Source organism: Phocoena sinus, chromosome 15 (genome assembly GCF_008692025.1).
Source record: "Phocoena sinus isolate mPhoSin1 chromosome 15, mPhoSin1.pri, whole genome shotgun sequence".
NCBI lineage: Eukaryota > Metazoa > Chordata > Mammalia > Artiodactyla > Phocoenidae > Phocoena > Phocoena sinus.
In genome coordinates, this window is record NC_045777.1 from 71,897,513 (window position 1) to 71,914,705 (window position 17,193).

The following is a 17,193-nucleotide window of genomic DNA, read 5'->3' on the forward strand; positions in this document are numbered from 1 at the left end:
AGAGACACGCGGCGGGGACACCGGTTTCCACAACAGGCTGGTGGCCAAGCGCCTCCTACACCGGGTCTCCAGCACTGGCGACTGACCGCACTTCCCGCGTCGCCCTGCCCCGCGGCAGCCGGCGCTCAACCCCTCTACCGGCCCGAGGCCACTACGCATGCTCCGCACTTCCGGCCCCGCGAGGTCGGGGGCGGGAGCTTGACGCGCCTGCGCAGGTGCTCGCCCGGCTTCCGGGCGGTGCAGGCGCTATGGATCTGAGGGCCAGTGTCTTTGAGTAGCGGCGGTGTAGAGGCGTGCGGGCCCAGAGGTCCGGCCCGAGGGCTCAGGACCGGGGTCTTTGGGAGCGGCCGGGGGGCGCAGAGAGAACCTAGGATCGCTGCCCGCCGCCACCACCAGGCATGTCGGCCGAGGCCTCGGGCCCGGAGGCGGCCGAGGCCCCGTCCCTGGAAGTCCCTAAGCCCTCAGGTCTCGAACCTGGCTCCGCTGCCTACGGTCTCAAGCCATTGACCACGAACAGCAAGTACGTGAAGCTGAACGTGGGCGGCTCGTTGCACTACACGACGCTGCGCACCCTCACGGGACAGGACACCATGCTCAAGGCCATGTTCAGCGGCCGCGCGGAGGTGCTCACTGACGCCGGAGGTACGCGAGCTGCTCTTGCTTACTGTCCTGCGTCCTCCAGATCCACGTCTCCCTTTCCCGTGGTCTTTCCTGGCCCAGTCTCCTCATGCCCGTTCTCTGCCACCGTCCAGTCAGTTCATTCTCACCCCCTCCAGCCCCCACATCCCGTCTCATCTCGCCTGGCTCGGTCATGAGCGCCCTCCCTCCCTCGGTCTTTACCCCCAGCAGTAGTAACCAACATTCATGGACATCCCCCGCCCCGCCGCACCATCCACCCCGCCCCTCCAACTACTCTGCCGGGCGCTGTGGTAAGTGATTCAACGTGTCAGCTCCCAATTTTCATGACTGCTTCCCACTGACTCTCCCACCCTTCACGCCTCAGCTCAAAAGACTTGGGAACCAGCCCAGCTGCCAACCACATCCTTCCAGGCACTCTTCATCAGTTTCTTCCACCTGCCCAGCCTTTTGTTCCCCTCTCTACCTCAGCGCTGCCAACAGCCATCCCCGAGAGTTGGAGGATCTTGTCGGTCTCCGTTCCCCTAACGGAGGTTCCTCTACACTCTAGGACTCCATCTGTAAATACAGACCGTAGAAGGAGAGGGCAGCTTTGGGTTTGCCAGGGACGCCAGAGCGGAGAGTGGACAGTTCTCTTTGGCAGGCGAGCCCCTTACCTTCCCGAAGTGTTGTATTCAGGCCTGGGCCCCATATGCCCAAGTGGAACCTTAAAGTTTGGTGGCAGGGTTGAGGGTGGTGAAGGTGGAGTGGATTCAGAAGGGGTTAACGAGGGTTGTGAGAGCAGGAAAGTAAAATTTGGGGAGGTAGAGCTCAGCCTGCAAATACCTGAAGGTGAAGAATTTATTTATTCAATAAGTATTTGTAAAATGCCAGGGCGGGAGGTAGTTTGGTACACAAATCTGATAAGCTAAGCCTTACGGAGTTTTCTTTTTTTGTGGGGGCAGGGGGAGAATAAGCAAGTAAACATACTAAAACAAAAGCGAAATATGTAATTTCAGATAGCAATAAGTATATTATGAAGAATAGAATGAAGAATATATATCTTTATATTCTATGAAGAATATAAAGGTTAAAATGGTAGTAAACGGGACGGTGGGGTGGACATTTTAATTAAATAGGATGGTCAGAATTAGCACCAGAGGTTAGAGGTTTATTGATAAGGTAATCTGTACGAACTCTCTGATGGTGAGAACCTTCTCAGTGTAGCACAGACTTGGGAGGGAATTAATTCTCTGTGGCTGGCTGTGTTAAAAAGGGGCTTATGGGAGAACTCACTGGAGATGTTTTAAAGGGGTTTTCTTAGCTATGGCACAGGCTTGAGACAGATCAGTATTAAGACTTGTGGCTTTCGAATCCTTCTTTCATAAAAATTTAGTAGCTCCACAGCCTTTAGCAAAGCCGTCCTTCCTCCTGCCTCTCCCCACCACACCAGGTTGGGTGCTGATTGACCGGAGCGGCCGCCACTTTGGTACAATCCTCAACTACCTGCGGGACGGGTCCGTGCCACTGCCTGAGAGTACCAGAGAACTGGGGGAGCTTCTGGGCGAAGCACGCTACTACCTGGTACAGGGACTGATTGAGGACTGCCAGCTGGCACTGCAGGTGAGGGTCCCTTCCCCATCTCCTGAGTCCCACCCCTATGCTCATGTCCCTGGGAGAGCTGCCCAAGCAGTTAGCTATTAAGATATTAAAGAAAAACAAAAGGAAGTATGGGGCACTGCCTGGAGGAGTTGCCTCTGGCCTGGCTCTGACTGGCCATGACACCAGAGAATTTGGGGGTATTGTCCTCTGCATTTCTGCTGTCTCAGGCAGGGCCCCCCTCACCACCTCATGCCAAGACTACTGCAGTGGTTAAATGACTACTGTCTCTGTTTCTTGCTGTTTCTATCCAGCCAATCCAGCTGTTACACTAGCACCTGAATAATGATCCTTAAACACAATCCCAATTTATCCTCTCCCTTGCTCAGAAATCCCAAATAATGCCCTTGTCCCACTAAGGGGGAAAAAAAAAATCTGAATTTAAATTGGAATATAATGACCTCCATGATCTGGTCCTATCCTGGGAGGCAGCATTCCATCCCTCCCAGGGCTTTAAATAATTCTTTTTTTTCTAGCAGTGAAATACTATAGAAGTAGTCACACCCAATAAAACAGGGTTGGGGGTTCCAGGGCCCCACCTGCTGGGCTTCTTTTCTGGGGATCTCTTAGGATTCTGAGAAGAGTTTGGAAAGCACAGCCAGGAGATATGGGTTAAGTGTCACTCCACCACAGCTGACTGAGTGACCTTGAGTGAGTCAATTCCTACCTCTGGCATTCTGTTCTCATGTTCCAAAAGATAGGGAAATGAGAAAAATATGTGCAGTGTAGTGAGTTTCACATAAAGCCTTTTATTCTGTTCTATTTTTACAATGTGAAAAGTGTCCTTTTATGATACAATATTAATAGGAGATTGTAAGAATTTTTTTGATGCCCTTTATATTCAATATATTAAAAAGTGGCAACTATGAACAACTTTCTGTTATCTTGGGGAATACTCATTGGACCTTGAAATCCGAAAGTGTAGAATTCCTTTGGGCAATATCTATGTTTTTCAAGCTTTTTGACTGCATCTCATAGAGATGCATAAAATGCATTTTATACTTGCATATATATGACTGAAATAAGTTTTATAAAATGATACTTTTAGTGAAATACACTCTGACATATTCTGTTTTCTTTCTTTCTGATGCCGTTTGGAACCCATTAAATTTATTTCACGACCCATTAGTGGGTTACCACTTGCAGTTTAAAAAACATCAAACTAGAAGTGCATTCCTGTTCTGTAACTTTACATTTATCTAATGTTATCTCACATCCACTGTGTGTTAGGATTGGTTCTGTTACCTTCTTGTACCCCTGTTTGACATAAAAAGAAACATGAGGGAAGCTGGGGATATATTCAAGGTGAAAGAGCCGGTAAGCAGCAAAGCTCAGAGTCATCCCCAGGTGCCTGACTCCCAAGTGCAGTGCTTTTTCTTCTGTGCTCAGCTGCCTCCTTTGCAAGCTTCCCCGAGACCATTATCATTCCCCACTCCACTCAGCTAGAATATGCTTGTTTGTTTGGAGGTTTGGGGTTTGGAGTTTTTTGTTTGGTTGTTTCTTTCTTCCTTTTTGGCCGCCCCGCATACCATGCGGGATCTTAGTTCCCCGACCAGGGATCGAACCCGTGTCCCCTGCAGTGGAAGCTGGGAGTCTTAACCAGTCGACCACCAGGGAAATCCCGTTGTTTTTAAGATTCTGGTACAGAGAATTGAGTTCAGCATACTTCTCAGTGTGTGACACTTAAACATCATTAGTCTATGCAGATCTTTTCTCTTTTTATTTTTTCCTTCATTCCCAGTCCCCTGCCCACTTCTCTTTTCCCCATAGGTACCCCTCCAGTTCTAGTGTTTTAATACATTTCCTTGGATTATGTTTGTACCATTAAAAAACTAAAACATTGTTTTGTATACATATGTATTTTAAATTTCCATAAATGTCATTGAGCTATGGATTGTGTGTTCTGTTTCTTAATTCAACACTTTTTCCAAGTTCTATTCATGCTGCTGTATGTACATTTAGTTCTTTGCTTCTGACGGCTGCACAGGAATCTATGGTGTGCATTCAACCATATTTTATTTATACATTCCCCTGAGGTTGGAAACCTAGATTGCCTCCCGCTTCCTGCCCCCACAAACGATGCCACCATGAGCATCTTTGTACGTGTGCCCTTGTGGGTCCTGGGTCAGTGTTTCTCATGATTGTAGCTGGGAATGGAATTGCTGGACTGCAGGACACATGCAAACGAATTTCAGCAAGTATCATCAGATTACTCTCCCAAATGGCTGTAGCACCTTGTACTCTTGATGAGCAGTGCATAAGGAATCCTGTTTCTGCGTATCCTCAGCAACTCACGGCATCACCCAGCATTCTAATTTTGCCAATCTGATTGGTATAGAGTGATTTCATTTTAATTTGCATGCTTCTGATTACTAATTAGATTGAGCATCTTTTCACATACTAGCTTTTTTGGTTTCCCCTTCAGTGAATTGCCAATTCATATTCTTTACCAAATTTTCTACTGAGTTTCCTATCTTTTTCTTGTTGTTTTGCAGGAGATTCTTACATATTTTAGCTTAGTTCCTAGGGAGAATTAAGCCCTATTACTCTAAGGCATGTATTTTACATAATAAATTAACTTCTCCTGTGCATCTAGAATGGTACTATTTACCTGACATTCTCAGAAGAGTTGAGAAAATAGTTACTCAAATTATTTGCTGGGTTTTGATATTCAGTGAGGAAGCCCAGTTGAGAAAGTCTGTTTTAGATAATAATTTCTAGTCAGTTTTAGATGTTACCAATAATTTCTCTTAGAATGTCACCTGTCTGTGGCATCTGTTGTTGAATAGAAATTATTCTGTTTAATTATAAATAAATGTTTATTATTTTTAAAGCAGTCTATAAGTATTGTAGAAATTTAGAAAACACAGATCATCAAAATAATAAAAGCACCAAATATCCTTCCAGGTCTTTTCCTGTGTGTGTGTTTTTGCCAAAATATGATTATGCTGTATGTGCTGTTTTGTAGTACGCTTTTTTTTTGTTTGTTAATAATTGCCATCTTTCCATGTCAGTGAAATTTTATGTAACATGAGGGGCATATACACATTTCTCCGTTTGTTCCAGAAATGTCTTTTATAGATGGTTCATCTAAACCAGGACCCGATCTAGATCCTTGCATTACATCTGGTTATTATGTTCTTTTTCCAACCCAAGCAGTCCCTTTTTTCTCAAAATACTGACTTTCTCATAATACTGACCATCAGTTGTCCTTCACAGTGACCTACTCTCCAAATTCGCCTGATGTGGTTTGTTACCCTACCCTATCCTGAGTTTTCTTTAAATTAGATGGTAGATTTAAAAGCTTGATATTAAACATCTTGGTTGGAAAGCATGTTAAGTAATGTTACATATATCATACTGTGTTATATCGAGACCTACAATATTGTTAATATGACCCATCATTAGTGATGCTCAGTATTGGCCCCTAGATTCAGATGATGGTGGTTTGATCCCTCCATTGTAGTTACATTTCCTTATTGCTAAGTATAAAGTAATATAGGCATTTTATGAATGGCAGTTACCTATCAACCACACATCCATTTATAATTCTCACCTGAATCAATAATTTCATTAAGGTTGTAGAATAATTATAATTCCGTCAACATTATTACGTGAAATTACTTATAAAGTCATGCTTTTCATTGTCAACTGCAGAGATTCTTGATTTTAATATAGTCACATTCCTCTTTTTATTTTTCTAATGGTGTATCCTCTTAGGATCTTGTTTAAGAAGTTCATTCTACATTTTTTATTAGCTTTATAGTTTTACCTTTTGTATATGGAATTCACTGTTGTAGATGCGAATTCTGAAGGGATTCAACTGTTTTTTGTCCTCTGTGGACTGAGCTAGTTTTCTCAATGCCATCTACTACACAATCTGTGGTAGCCAGCATCCAAGATGGCCACCAGCAATTCTTACCTCTTGCTTATCCAGGCTCTTGCTTAGTCCCCTCCCACACTGAATAGGGCTGACCTATGTAACCAGATTGCAGAGATGATAGTGTGTGACTTCTAAAGCTAGGTCATAAAAGACCCATAGCAGTTTCTGCCTCTCTCGGATCACTCACTCTGGGGAAGCCAGCTGCCATGTGAGCATATTCATGCAGCCCTAAGGGAAAGGTCCACTTGGTAAGGAACTGAAGCCTCCTGCCAACAGCCAGCACAGACTTCCAGCCAAATTGGTGAACTATCCCAGAATTGGATCCTTTAGGCCCAATCAAGTCTTCAGATAACTACAGCCCTGGTCAACATTTGGACTCCAACTTCATGAGACACCCTCGGCCAGGACCACCTAACTAAGCCAGTCTCAAGCTCCCAACCCAGAGAAACTGTGTGAGATAATAAATGTTTGTTGTTGTTTTAAGCTGCTAAGTTTGTACTAATTTGTTACCCGGTAACGGATAACAGATTTTGGTATCTGGAGTGGGGTTCTGCCGTAACAAAAAACCTAAAATGTGGGAGCGGCTTTAGAACTGGGAAGAGGGCAGAAGCTGGAAGGACTTGAGAACAGTGTTAATAAAAGCCTAAAGAGCTTTAAAGAGTATTCATAGAAGTCTGATGACCTTTGAGGAGGCTGCAGTGTGGAACATGTTTACTGGAAAGTGGTAGAAAGGGGATCCTTGTTATATAGTGGCAGAAGTAGCAACACTGTCTCCTACAGTAATGTAGAAAGTAGAAAACATACTTATGATCTGGGTGATCTAGCTAAAGAAATTTCCAGATAGAATGTTGAAGTGCCACAGGTTTCTTGTTGCTTATAGTGAAACAGAAGAGGAGAGGGTAAGCTAAAGGAAAACGAATTGAACAAAAAGGAGCCAGGAATTTTGGGGGCTTGAAAATTCCCAGTCTTGCAGATAACAACTGATGTTAAAATTAGCAAATAGCTTCCAGGCAAAGATCAAACACAGGGCATTCTCAGTAAAACGTGGTCTAAAGATGAAACTGAGGATGTGATTGTGAAATCCCTTAAGACCTCAGAAATATCCAAGAAGATGCCTCAGAGAACCATTCAATCAAATAATAGCACTTCTAAGAAGCTTAAGGCTATTGTCAGGCAGCAGTCTCAGCATAAGACCAAAGTAGAGAAGAGCTTATCTCACAAAGATGTGTGGGTGAGGCTTTTGTCTAATGAACTGAACCCCAGGACTCACGGGACACCCATTAAGTTTTTAAGAGAATTATATTGGCAGAAACACTGCCAGCTTAGACTGGAAGGGACAGAGACAGTACAAGAGGAGAAGAAGCCTTTGGACCCTCGAAGTTCTACAGGCAGAAAGCAGGCTAAGGAAACTGGAGCTGCAAACACGGACTGTCTTTCATGGAAATGGAAGGATGACTCAGGTCAGAGCCAAGAGCCACAGAGAATCATTCCTGGACAGGAGTAGACATCAGAGAGCTCCCAATATTTGTCCAACTGGATTACAGAATTTCTGTGAAGCAGCGACTTCTCTGTGCCTCCTGCACCCCTCCTCACCTTTTGAACAAGAGTGTTTATCCTAATGCCTGTTGCACATGTTGCATGTGGAGTGTGTGGAAGAGATAACTAGTCTCTTTAGTTCACAGGTCATCAGATCCAGAGAAAACGTACCTAAGGAGCTATAGTTAAGGAACACCTCCCAAGGAGCATTGTCCCCACCTGGACCTGATTTAGATGACCAGATTCTGTACTTCAGTGCTGTAATAGGATGGGACTTTGGGGGATCTTGGGAGGGGGTGAGTGTGTTTTGTGTATGGGAGGGATTTGAATCAATGGGAGCCAGAAAGTGGACTGTGGAGCCAGCCTCCAAGGCAGCCCCCAATGATTCTTGTTCCCTAGTACTCATTGCCTTGTGTTGTTCCCTCCCACACTGAATAGGGTTAACAAAACTAGGTCATAAAAGACAGTGAGGCCTCCACCTTGCTCTCTCTTGGATTATTTGCTCTGGAGAAGCCAGCTGCCATATTGTGAGGACACTCAAGCAACCCAACGGAGAGGTCTAAATGACAGGGATCAGATATTTCCTGCCAATAGCCAGCCTGAACTTGCCAGCCATTTGAATAAGCTTTCTCAGAAACAAATCTTCCAAACCCAGACATGCCTTCAGATTACTGCAGCCCCACCTGACTTGACTGTAACCTTGTGAGAGACCCCATGCCAAAAACATTCAGCTAAGCCACTCCTGAATTCCTGAATTATCTATTCTGACCCACAGAAATGGGTAATAAGTTATTTGCTGTTGGTTTAAGCCGTTCAGTTTGGGGACAGTTTGTTATACAGCGATAACTAATACACACTTGCCCCACTGATTTGTGATGTTCTCTCTATAACTATCAGTTCTCCTATATACACCAGTCTGTTTCCAAGTTCTGTATTGTGTTTCATTGTTTTTGTTTGTTTCTGCACCAGAACTACATTGTTTTCATTATTATGGCTTTGTAAGATATTTTAATATCTGGGAGGGTCAATCTCTTCTCTTGCTTGACTCTTTTTAAAAATTGACCTAAGTAACAGTAGACTTATTCTTCCAAATTAATTTTAGAAAAAGTCTTAGGAGTTTCTCAAAAAAAAAAAATCTTCTGGAATTTGTATTAGAATTGCACATCTAGTTTTTAGGTTGGGAGAGGTGAGAGGGGTTTTGGCATGAAGATTCTAGAAAGCAGAGAAGAGGAAAGAAACCTATGTGTCTGGTTCTGATTCTCCCTCCAGCCTTCCACCTAGCCCAGTTCATTCATTCACCAGATATTTATTGAGCATCTACTGTAAATTGATACTTATTGTCTAGGAAGAGACCATGAGCAAATATACCAAAAAATGAGAAAATATGAGGAACTGAGTGCCACGAAGAAGGTGAACTGATAGTGTGAAAAAGAAGAAGTAGAGGAGGCTGCTTAGCCAGGGAGCTTAGGGTGGAGGACCAGCACCCTCCTAGGGGCACTGTTTGAGTTGAGATCTGAATGGCATGAAGGGGCCAGCCATGCAACCGAGTGCAGGCTGTTGCCGGCAGTGGCAGCTGCAAAGGGCCTGGTGGGCACAAGCTGGATGCGCGAAGGAACAGGTGGGGCTGAAGTCCAGCAGGCAGGGGAGAGTGGTAGAGACGAGATCAGAGTTCGTATCCTGCAGAGTCTTGTGTGGGCTACTAAGGAGTCTGGATTTTTTCCCCAAAGGCAACAAGCAGTTTTTGAAGGCTTTTAGGTTGGGGAGTGAGTGACTTCTGGTTGTGCTGTTAATCACCTTCCGCTTCTTCTCCAGCAAAAAAGGGAGAACCTGTCCCCGCTGTGCCTCATCCCCACGGTGACATCTCCCCGGGAGGAGCAGCAGCTCCTGGCCAGCACCTCCAAGGTGAGGCCCCTGAGCCCTGTAGGGTGGAGGCTGGGGGCCTATCCCGGCAGCCTGACCCCCACCCTTCTCCATCCTTTCTCCCGCAACAGCCCGTGGTGAAGCTCCTGCACAACCGCAGTAACAACAAGTACTCCTACACCAGGTGACCCCCTCAGGGGCGGGGAGGTGCACTGGGTGGAATCCTGGGCTCAAGCACAGCTCTGCTCCTGGCCAAGGGGAGGATTATGGCCGCATGGGGGCGGGGGGTGGGGGGCGAAAAGAATCCTGCCTGGATGCAAATTCTAGCTCTGCCACTTACCCACTGGGTACTTTGGACAGGTCATTTTCACTTCTGAGCTTCAGTTTTACCATCAGTAAACTGGGGTCCAGGTGAGGATCAGATGATAATTACTAGCATTTCTTATAAGAGGCATGGCTCTAAGTGCTTTACGTATATTTACTCACATAATCCTCACAGTTGTTTGAAGTAGGTATTGTCGTGATCTCCATTTTACAGATGAGGCAACTGAAGCACCGAGAGGTGAAGTAACTTGCTTAGTGTCACTCAGTTAAAAAGTGGTAGAGCTAGGATGCCAGGTGAGGTAGCTTGGCTCCAGAACATGCATGGGGTAGCCACTCTGCTGTGCTGGGATTTGCTGAGCAAATGCTGCTTCCATTCTGAGGCCTCCTTAGCCTGGCCCCGGGGGTGGAGGAAGCTCCATTCTGGGCACCAAACTCCTAGGTAGGACTAGAGTGCTAGATATCTGGGCCCCTAAGCTTGGGCGAACAGAGGGAGGAAGCCATTTGTGCTGAGCCTCTTGGCCCCCTGGTCCTCAGCACTTCAGATGACAACCTACTTAAGAACATCGAGCTGTTTGACAAACTGGCCCTGCGCTTCCATGGGCGGCTGCTTTTCCTCAAGGATGTTCTGGGGGATGAGATCTGCTGCTGGTCTTTCTACGGGCAGGGCCGCAAAATCGCCGAGGTGTGCTGCACCTCCATTGTCTATGCTACGGAGAAGAAGCAGACCAAGGTCAGAAGGGGTTCAGGGCCTGGTCAGGGAGGGCTGTGGTGGTGGGCAGGACGAGCACCCTGGACAAAGGCAGCTCAGCAGATCAGGCAGGGGAAATCCATCACCGGAGTTCTAAGTTCTGGGGTCTTAGTTCTGTAACCTTGGGCGAGTCATCTGACTTCTGTGGGTCTCTGCTTCTCTACCTGTGAAAGGAGGGTGTTGGATTAGAGTGGGATTCTTAATCTAGGCCAGTTGGGTTTCAAGGCTATCTTGAAAGAGTGTGCAGTTTTGGGAGTGGGTATGCATTTTTCTATATAGAAGGACCATAGTTGTCATTAGAATTTCAGAAGGATCCATGACCCAGAGTAGGTTCTTAAAACTTCAGGTGCTTAGAACACACTGAGGTTGTAGGCCCTGAGTCATTAACATGGCAATCATCAGCAGATACGTCCTGAGCACTGCAAGAGGCTTGAAATCAAGGCGAATAAGATGCTGAGTAAAGTACAAGCCCTCTGTCATGACGTCTGGCCCCTGAAGATCTTATCAGCCTGGTCCCTTCTGACCTTGACATGAAGGCTGTGCCTCAGATACACTGGAGATCTTGAAAGTCTCTTAAGCACCCAGTGCTATTTCACACCCCCCTACCTTTGCACACACTATTCCCTCTTCTTGGAATTACTTTTCCTCATTCCTCTCTGCCTAGTGGACTTGTGCTCAATCTTTAAGACCTAAGCCAAGCATCACTTTCTTCGGGACACCACTCATGAACTTTCAGCCCAACAACCCCAGACAAAGTTGGTCATACCCCCCTGTCAGCCAAACACAATGTTGATTGTAGTCTGCTGGGGATGGGGGAGTAGGAGTGTTTACTTCAGCAGCAAGGAGTTAGCTTCTTGAGAGTAGAGCTGAATCTTTTTTTTTCCCCCCATCTCTGTAGCACTAGCCAGGCCTTTATCACTCCGCAGAAGCTAGGAAACATTTATTGAATGCATGAATGAGTGAATAATCCAGTTTCCAAGTAGCGTCCTCTGTAATTGGGAAGACAGGAAGATAAACCAGTAATGAGAATGCAGCTTGTTAAAGTTTTTTTGTTTATATCCCTCCAAGCCACACAAGGGGAACCCCTAACCGCCTCTTCATCCCGTACTACTCTCCTTCACTCTGCCTTGTTGCTTTGGCCTTGCACTGATCTTCAGATACACTAAGCGAGTTCCTGACCCCAGAGCTGTTCCCTTCCCAGACTGATCTTTCTCTAGTTCTCCATCTGGTTCCTTCCCTCCTTTCCTTTGGCTATGGGTCAGATGTCACCTTCTCAGTGAGGCCTTCTCTGAGCTCCCTCTTTAAAGTTGTAACATTCCTGGCGGTGGCCATCTCCACACCCTTTTCCTGCTATAATTTTTCCGTAACATTTATCGTCATCTGACACTTTATATCTTATTACATATATGTCTGGGTCCTCGCCCTAGAATGTAAACTTCCTGCGGACAGGAACTTTGCCTGTTTTGTTCACTGCTATATTCCCAGTGCCCAGAACAACACCTGGTACAGTGCAGTCACTCAGTAAATATTTGTCAAATGAAAAGATATACCAAGAAAAAAAAAAGATATACCAAGAGACTTGGCAACAAAGGACAGAAAATAAATAACTCTCTGCCTGACTTCAGAGCTGGACCTTGAAGTATAAGTGTGACTTAGCTGAGCAAAGAGGACAGTCCAGGCTAAAGGAACCTGTGACTGCGGAGGCTATAGGAGTGGAGAGACAGTGCAGGAGCAGCCTGGGGGAGGGGATGGCTGCGTAGGAGTTGAGCCAGAGGGAGGGAGCTGGGGGTTGCTGGCCTTTTGCAGGTGGAATTCCCAGAGGCCCGGATCTTTGAGGAGACCCTGAACATCCTGATCTACGAGACTCCCCGAGGCCCAGACCCAGCCCTCCTGGAGGCCACAGGAGGTGCAGCTGGAGGTGGCGGGGCAGGCCGGGGGGAGGACGAGGAGAACCGAGAGCACCGTGTCCGCAGAATCCATGTCCGGCGCCACATCACCCACGACGAGCGTCCTCACGGCCAACAGATTGTCTTCAAGGACTGAGCTTTGCCCCGAGTCTTCCTCTGGCCGCTGGGACCCAGTCCCTCTCTCTCTCTTCCTCCCCTTCCCAGACCTTTGCCCCGGCTTTGCTGGCCAAGTCGTGGGTCCTTCTTCCATCCCTTCACTGCATGGTACAGTTCACTTTGGCCCTTTTCCATCCATTCCCACCTCATTGCTAACCACAGAGTACATTCCAGCCCCTCCCCTCAGAGGTCTTCAGAAGGCCTACATTGGTTGCCTCCTCCCCATCCTTGTCCTGCCCTCTTCCCTCACCAGCTGGTTTAGAAGGATTTAGAATTCCCTTTGTCTTTTTTTAGGACATTGTACACACCAAAGTGTCAAGCCAGCCCTTAATAACACCCACCACATTCTGAGCCGCCTCCTCACCATTGTGCAGGGTAGTTTGCCTCCCTCCTGCTTCCCCAACATCCTCCCTACCTCCTTAACTTTGTACTAGGTGGGCCTGGGCCTGTACCAGGTCAGCATCTTCTCAATTTTTTTCATATTATTTATTATTATAATTTTCTATTAAATTATTGGAATAAAGTTGAGTTGAGGGTCTGGTGCTGGCTCCCAGAGAAAGGGCCAGGTATATGGCTTGTTAGGGAGGTACCTGGCTAGTTGGATGGGAGAAGACACAGACCCCTGCCCCCAGCCTTTCCCTGGGCTGGTAGCTGGGAAGAAAGTAGTCAGGAGTTAGGAGAGGATTTTAAAATCTATATTTCGGTGTTCACTGGCCAGTTCCCACCCTCAGCCCCACCCCACCCCCTGCAATGGAGAGGTGGTCCTGGCTACCACTCAGGCCATCCCCGAGCGCAGCATCTCTCCAGCCCAGATGTCTGAAGGGAACACCTTCCTTCAAGGGTCTGGTGCGAAGACAAAGTCGAGGGCCTGGCGTTCGGCCCCAGCCACATTGGGATGCCAAAGGTCCACGATGAAGACCACTCGAGGCCCATCTTCAGGAGAGCCTAGGGCACGTGGGGATGGAGACAGCAGAGCAGCTGACATTAAGTACTTACGTGCCAGAGCACTCACCAAATACTCATAAACGCAAACAATATGTAAATAAGTGCCAGACAGTGTTCTAATCCTTTATGTGTATTAACTCTTAATCATGAAAACAAACTGTGAGGTAGTACCATAAGTGTTCTCATTTTATGCAAAGTAACTGAGGCACAAAGAGGTTAAATAACTTGCCCAAGGTCACACTGCTAATGCCAGAGGTAGGACAGGAACCCAGGTGGTCCAGGCCTAGGGTCTCGTGCTATGAACCACTTTGCTGTGCACTTACATTAACTTATTTAATCCTTGCAGTCACTTGGTAAAAGAAGGCGGTTGCCCTATTTCACGGGTGATTGGAGAAATCACGTGACTTGTTCAAGGGCATGCAATTAGAAAATGGTGGTGTAGGACAGGAAGCCAGTTGGGCCCGATCGTGCAGCCTCTAGTCTATTCCCCTTAACTCTTTAGTCACTCATCCCTCCTAGCAGAATGGGAGCCCCATTACCATTATGAGCCATTGTATGCAGGAAGGAGTCGTCCACCAGTAGACAGTGTCCCTCAGCCCAGCACTGGGGCTCACCCCCGACCACCAGCTCACAGCCAGGGGGGATCTTCAGGCCTGTAGAAAGAGATCCGGGCCTCCAACATTCCTGCCTCCATTGAAGGGGCCCACCCCATTCAGTCAAAAAGCAGATCCGAGAGTCTTAAATGCTAGGTTCTATGGTGGTCCCTCTCCGTTCTCTGGAAGGTGACCCACGTAAAATTACAATACAGTATTGGATGAAAGAAATGCTAGGAGACAGAAAATGCAGTGCAAAGCACAATGTATTTTGTTTCAGAGAAGAGGGAAAGCTTCCTAAAAGAAGCAGCATCTCCTCTTGGGCTTCTGACAGTTTAACTCAAGAACCTACTGTGTGTTAGGCCCTCTCTCCCCAAAAGGTATAAAACATGGCTCCATCCTGCCAAGGACCACACACTGGGGTGCAGAAAACTGAGGAGCCAACTTAAACGATGGGGAAGAGGAAGACATTCCAGAGGAGGTGGGCATTTGAAAGTGTGAGTCGTGAAGGCTACGTAGGAGTTTTCCAGGAGGTGATAAGGGGGAAAGACATTCTAGGTTAAGAGCATGTGTGTGGCACCTGCCAGGACCAGCCAGAAGGCGTTCATGATTTAGGGCATGGTGGGAGAGAAGGGGAAGAAGGGAACAGGTAGGAGATAAGGAGAAAAGATCTGGCCTTGCTCCAGATCTCTTCAAAGCCAGTGTGCTTTGAAGTGTAGAACACATTCAACTGGTAGCACAGGAGATGATTATAGGCAAAACAAAGTCATGGCATTAAACAACAATCAGAAGACAAGTCTTTTTTTCTCCCCATTTTCTTTCAATCTCTAAAACATTGAAAAGAAAATCGCAGTTTGGTGCTACCATAACTTTAACATCCCCCCTAACATTGCCCTTTTTATGTTTATTTTTCCTTTGAGGCCACGTCCTGCGTCTTGTGGGATCTTAGTTCCCGGACCAGGGATCGAACCCAGGCCCTCAGCAGTGAAAGCACAGAGTCCTAACCACTGGACCACCAGGCAATTCCCGACATTGCTCCTTTTTAAAGGAGGAGAGTGTAGGCTTCAGCCACAGACTAGGATACTTCGCTAGAATTTTTAAAGCTTTCTTTTTTTAAGTTTAAACTTATTTTTATGAATAATCCCTATTTAGGTCAAGTAATACTGATTATCATTTTTCTATAAAGATTCCTTTTAAATAAGTAAGACAAAACATTGGGTGGAGTCAATATGAAGAAACAGTACAGGTGGTAAATGACTATGGAAAAGCTTATGAAGATGGTTTGCAGATCACTGAAGCTCAGGAAATGCTGCTGTGGGAGACAGGGAGTCAAGGAAGATTTCCGAGAAGAAAGGCATGATCAGAGTCACAGTGTAGAAAGCTATGATGGCAGAGAAGAGAGTCTGGAGGGGGAATCGTGGAGGCGAGGAAGCTGTCTGTAAGTAGCATCCACTTACCCAGGTGGCATCTGACTCGGGCATTGGTGGGCCCACAGCGGCCCTCGAGCCGGGCCCCAGGCAGGAGGATGGAAAAGCCAGCATTGCCGAAGGTGTTGGCACTCATAAAGCTTCGCAGCCCCCTCAGTGCCCGATAGGCCCCCGGGCACCGGCGGCAGTTGCTGGGTTGGCACCGGCCTGCTTGGTATAGCAGGAGCTGGTAGCACCCAGGGGCCAGTGGTGGGGACCAGCCCCGAGGCAGAGGGGTAGTCCCTGAGAAGTCCCAGCTCACAGCCCCAAAGTCCCTCAAAATGGCAGGGAAGCTGCTCTCCAGGAGCTCCACATCATGCCGCTGGGCATCCCGTGGCACGAAGGGGGCTGAGGGCAGGTCTGGCAGGAAAAGCAGGCCTGGGCGCTGAATGCCCAGGACCCCTGGCCCTCCCCCAGGGCCTGGGCTACCCTGAGCCGCCCGCCTCACCCTACCCATCCCTGCCCAAGAGTAGCGCCTGGCGTAGGCCCGAAGGCGACGGCTCACTAGGCCTTCTGTCCTAGGTCCTTCCACAGACTCCCCAGAGCTCCGTGGGCTTGGTCTGCCAGCCTCAGAGCACCCTCCAGGCCTACCACTGACAGCCCCAGCCCGACTCCCAGCCCCTAGGGCCTGCATATCTTGGGAGCCCAGGCGGTAGCAGTACCAGAGGAAGAGGGAAGTGAGAGCTCCAAGGAGCAGGGTAAGGGCAGATGAGGCCAGAGGCAATGGCCATGCAGGCATGATGGGCAGGGAGGCCCTGGCCAAGAGGCCTGGGGCATCTTCCAGACCCCAGTTCCCTTGTCCCCCCAGTTCTCCACCGGTTCCTTCCATGGCTGCTCCCTGGTTACACCCTGGGCTGTTTCCCTTCCACATTCCTACTCTTGGTTCTCTCTCCTTCCGAGGTCCTCTCTCCACCTTGTACCTCCTGCTTTCTCGCTTCCTTCATGCACCTCTAACTCTCCTTTCCTTCCTCTCCTTCTGCCTCTCTCTCCTCTCTCCTCTACTTCTTTCTCCTTCCAACTCTCTCCTCCTCCTCTTTCACCTCTTTCCTCCTCTTCTTTCTCCTTAGGGCAGTTTCCTCTCTCTCCAGTTTCCTGCCTCTCCCATCAGTCTCTCCTTTCCCCCACCCTCTGTCTCCCCGTCTCCTTTCTTCTCTCCTCCCTCCACCACCGCTCCACCACCGCTCCCCCCCGCCCCTCTTTTCGCTCTCTCTTTCCCTCCCCGCTCTGCCTTTCCTTCTAGCTTCCCCGGACAGCAGTTCCTACCCCACCTGGACCCGCAGCCCTGGGAACCGCAACCAGCAGTCCTCTGCAGCGATTTCTCTCTCCTTCCTCCCCCTCTCTCCTTCCTGCCCTCGCTTCTCTCTCGACCCGACCCACGGGTTCTCTCGCTCTCTCCCCCCTCCCCCACTCGCTCCTTCCTTGTCCCCCACTCACCCTGACGTCACCCTCCCCACAGTCCTCTCAGCTTAGCTACCCCCGCCCTCGCCCAGTGGCCACCGCA

General features: G+C 48.0%; 2 protein-coding genes across 3 annotated transcripts; one reads left to right on the forward strand and one right to left on the reverse strand.

Moving 5' to 3' along the window:
• The first annotated feature begins 213 nt into the window (after nt 1–213).
• On the forward strand, nt 214–13,211 carry KCTD13 (potassium channel tetramerization domain containing 13). Its single transcript, XM_032606720.1, has 6 exons — nt 214–642; nt 2,069–2,238; nt 9,506–9,595; nt 9,685–9,737; nt 10,412–10,607; nt 12,432–13,211. The coding sequence occupies exons 1-6, from the start codon at nt 399–401 to the stop codon at nt 12,666–12,668; spliced, it is 990 nt and encodes a 329-aa protein (XP_032462611.1). The 5' UTR covers nt 214–398; the 3' UTR covers nt 12,669–13,211.
• A 143-nt stretch (nt 13,212–13,354) lies between these two features.
• Nucleotides 13,355–16,727, reverse strand: ASPHD1 (aspartate beta-hydroxylase domain containing 1). 2 transcript variants are annotated; one of them, XM_032606722.1, is made up of 3 exons: nt 15,684–16,629; nt 14,173–14,286; nt 13,355–13,633 (listed from the first exon to the last, which is right to left on the reverse strand). In XM_032606722.1, exons 1-3 carry the CDS (start codon nt 16,561–16,563, stop codon nt 13,524–13,526), a joined length of 1,104 nt encoding a protein of 367 aa, XP_032462613.1. In that variant the 5' UTR covers nt 16,564–16,629; the 3' UTR covers nt 13,355–13,523. The 2 variants fall into 2 exon arrangements, with proteins under 2 accessions (XP_032462613.1, XP_032462612.1); XM_032606721.1 differs by lacking the exon at nt 14,173–14,286 and having other exon boundaries at nt 15,684–16,727.
• Nucleotides 16,728–17,193: the final 466 nt, after the last annotated feature.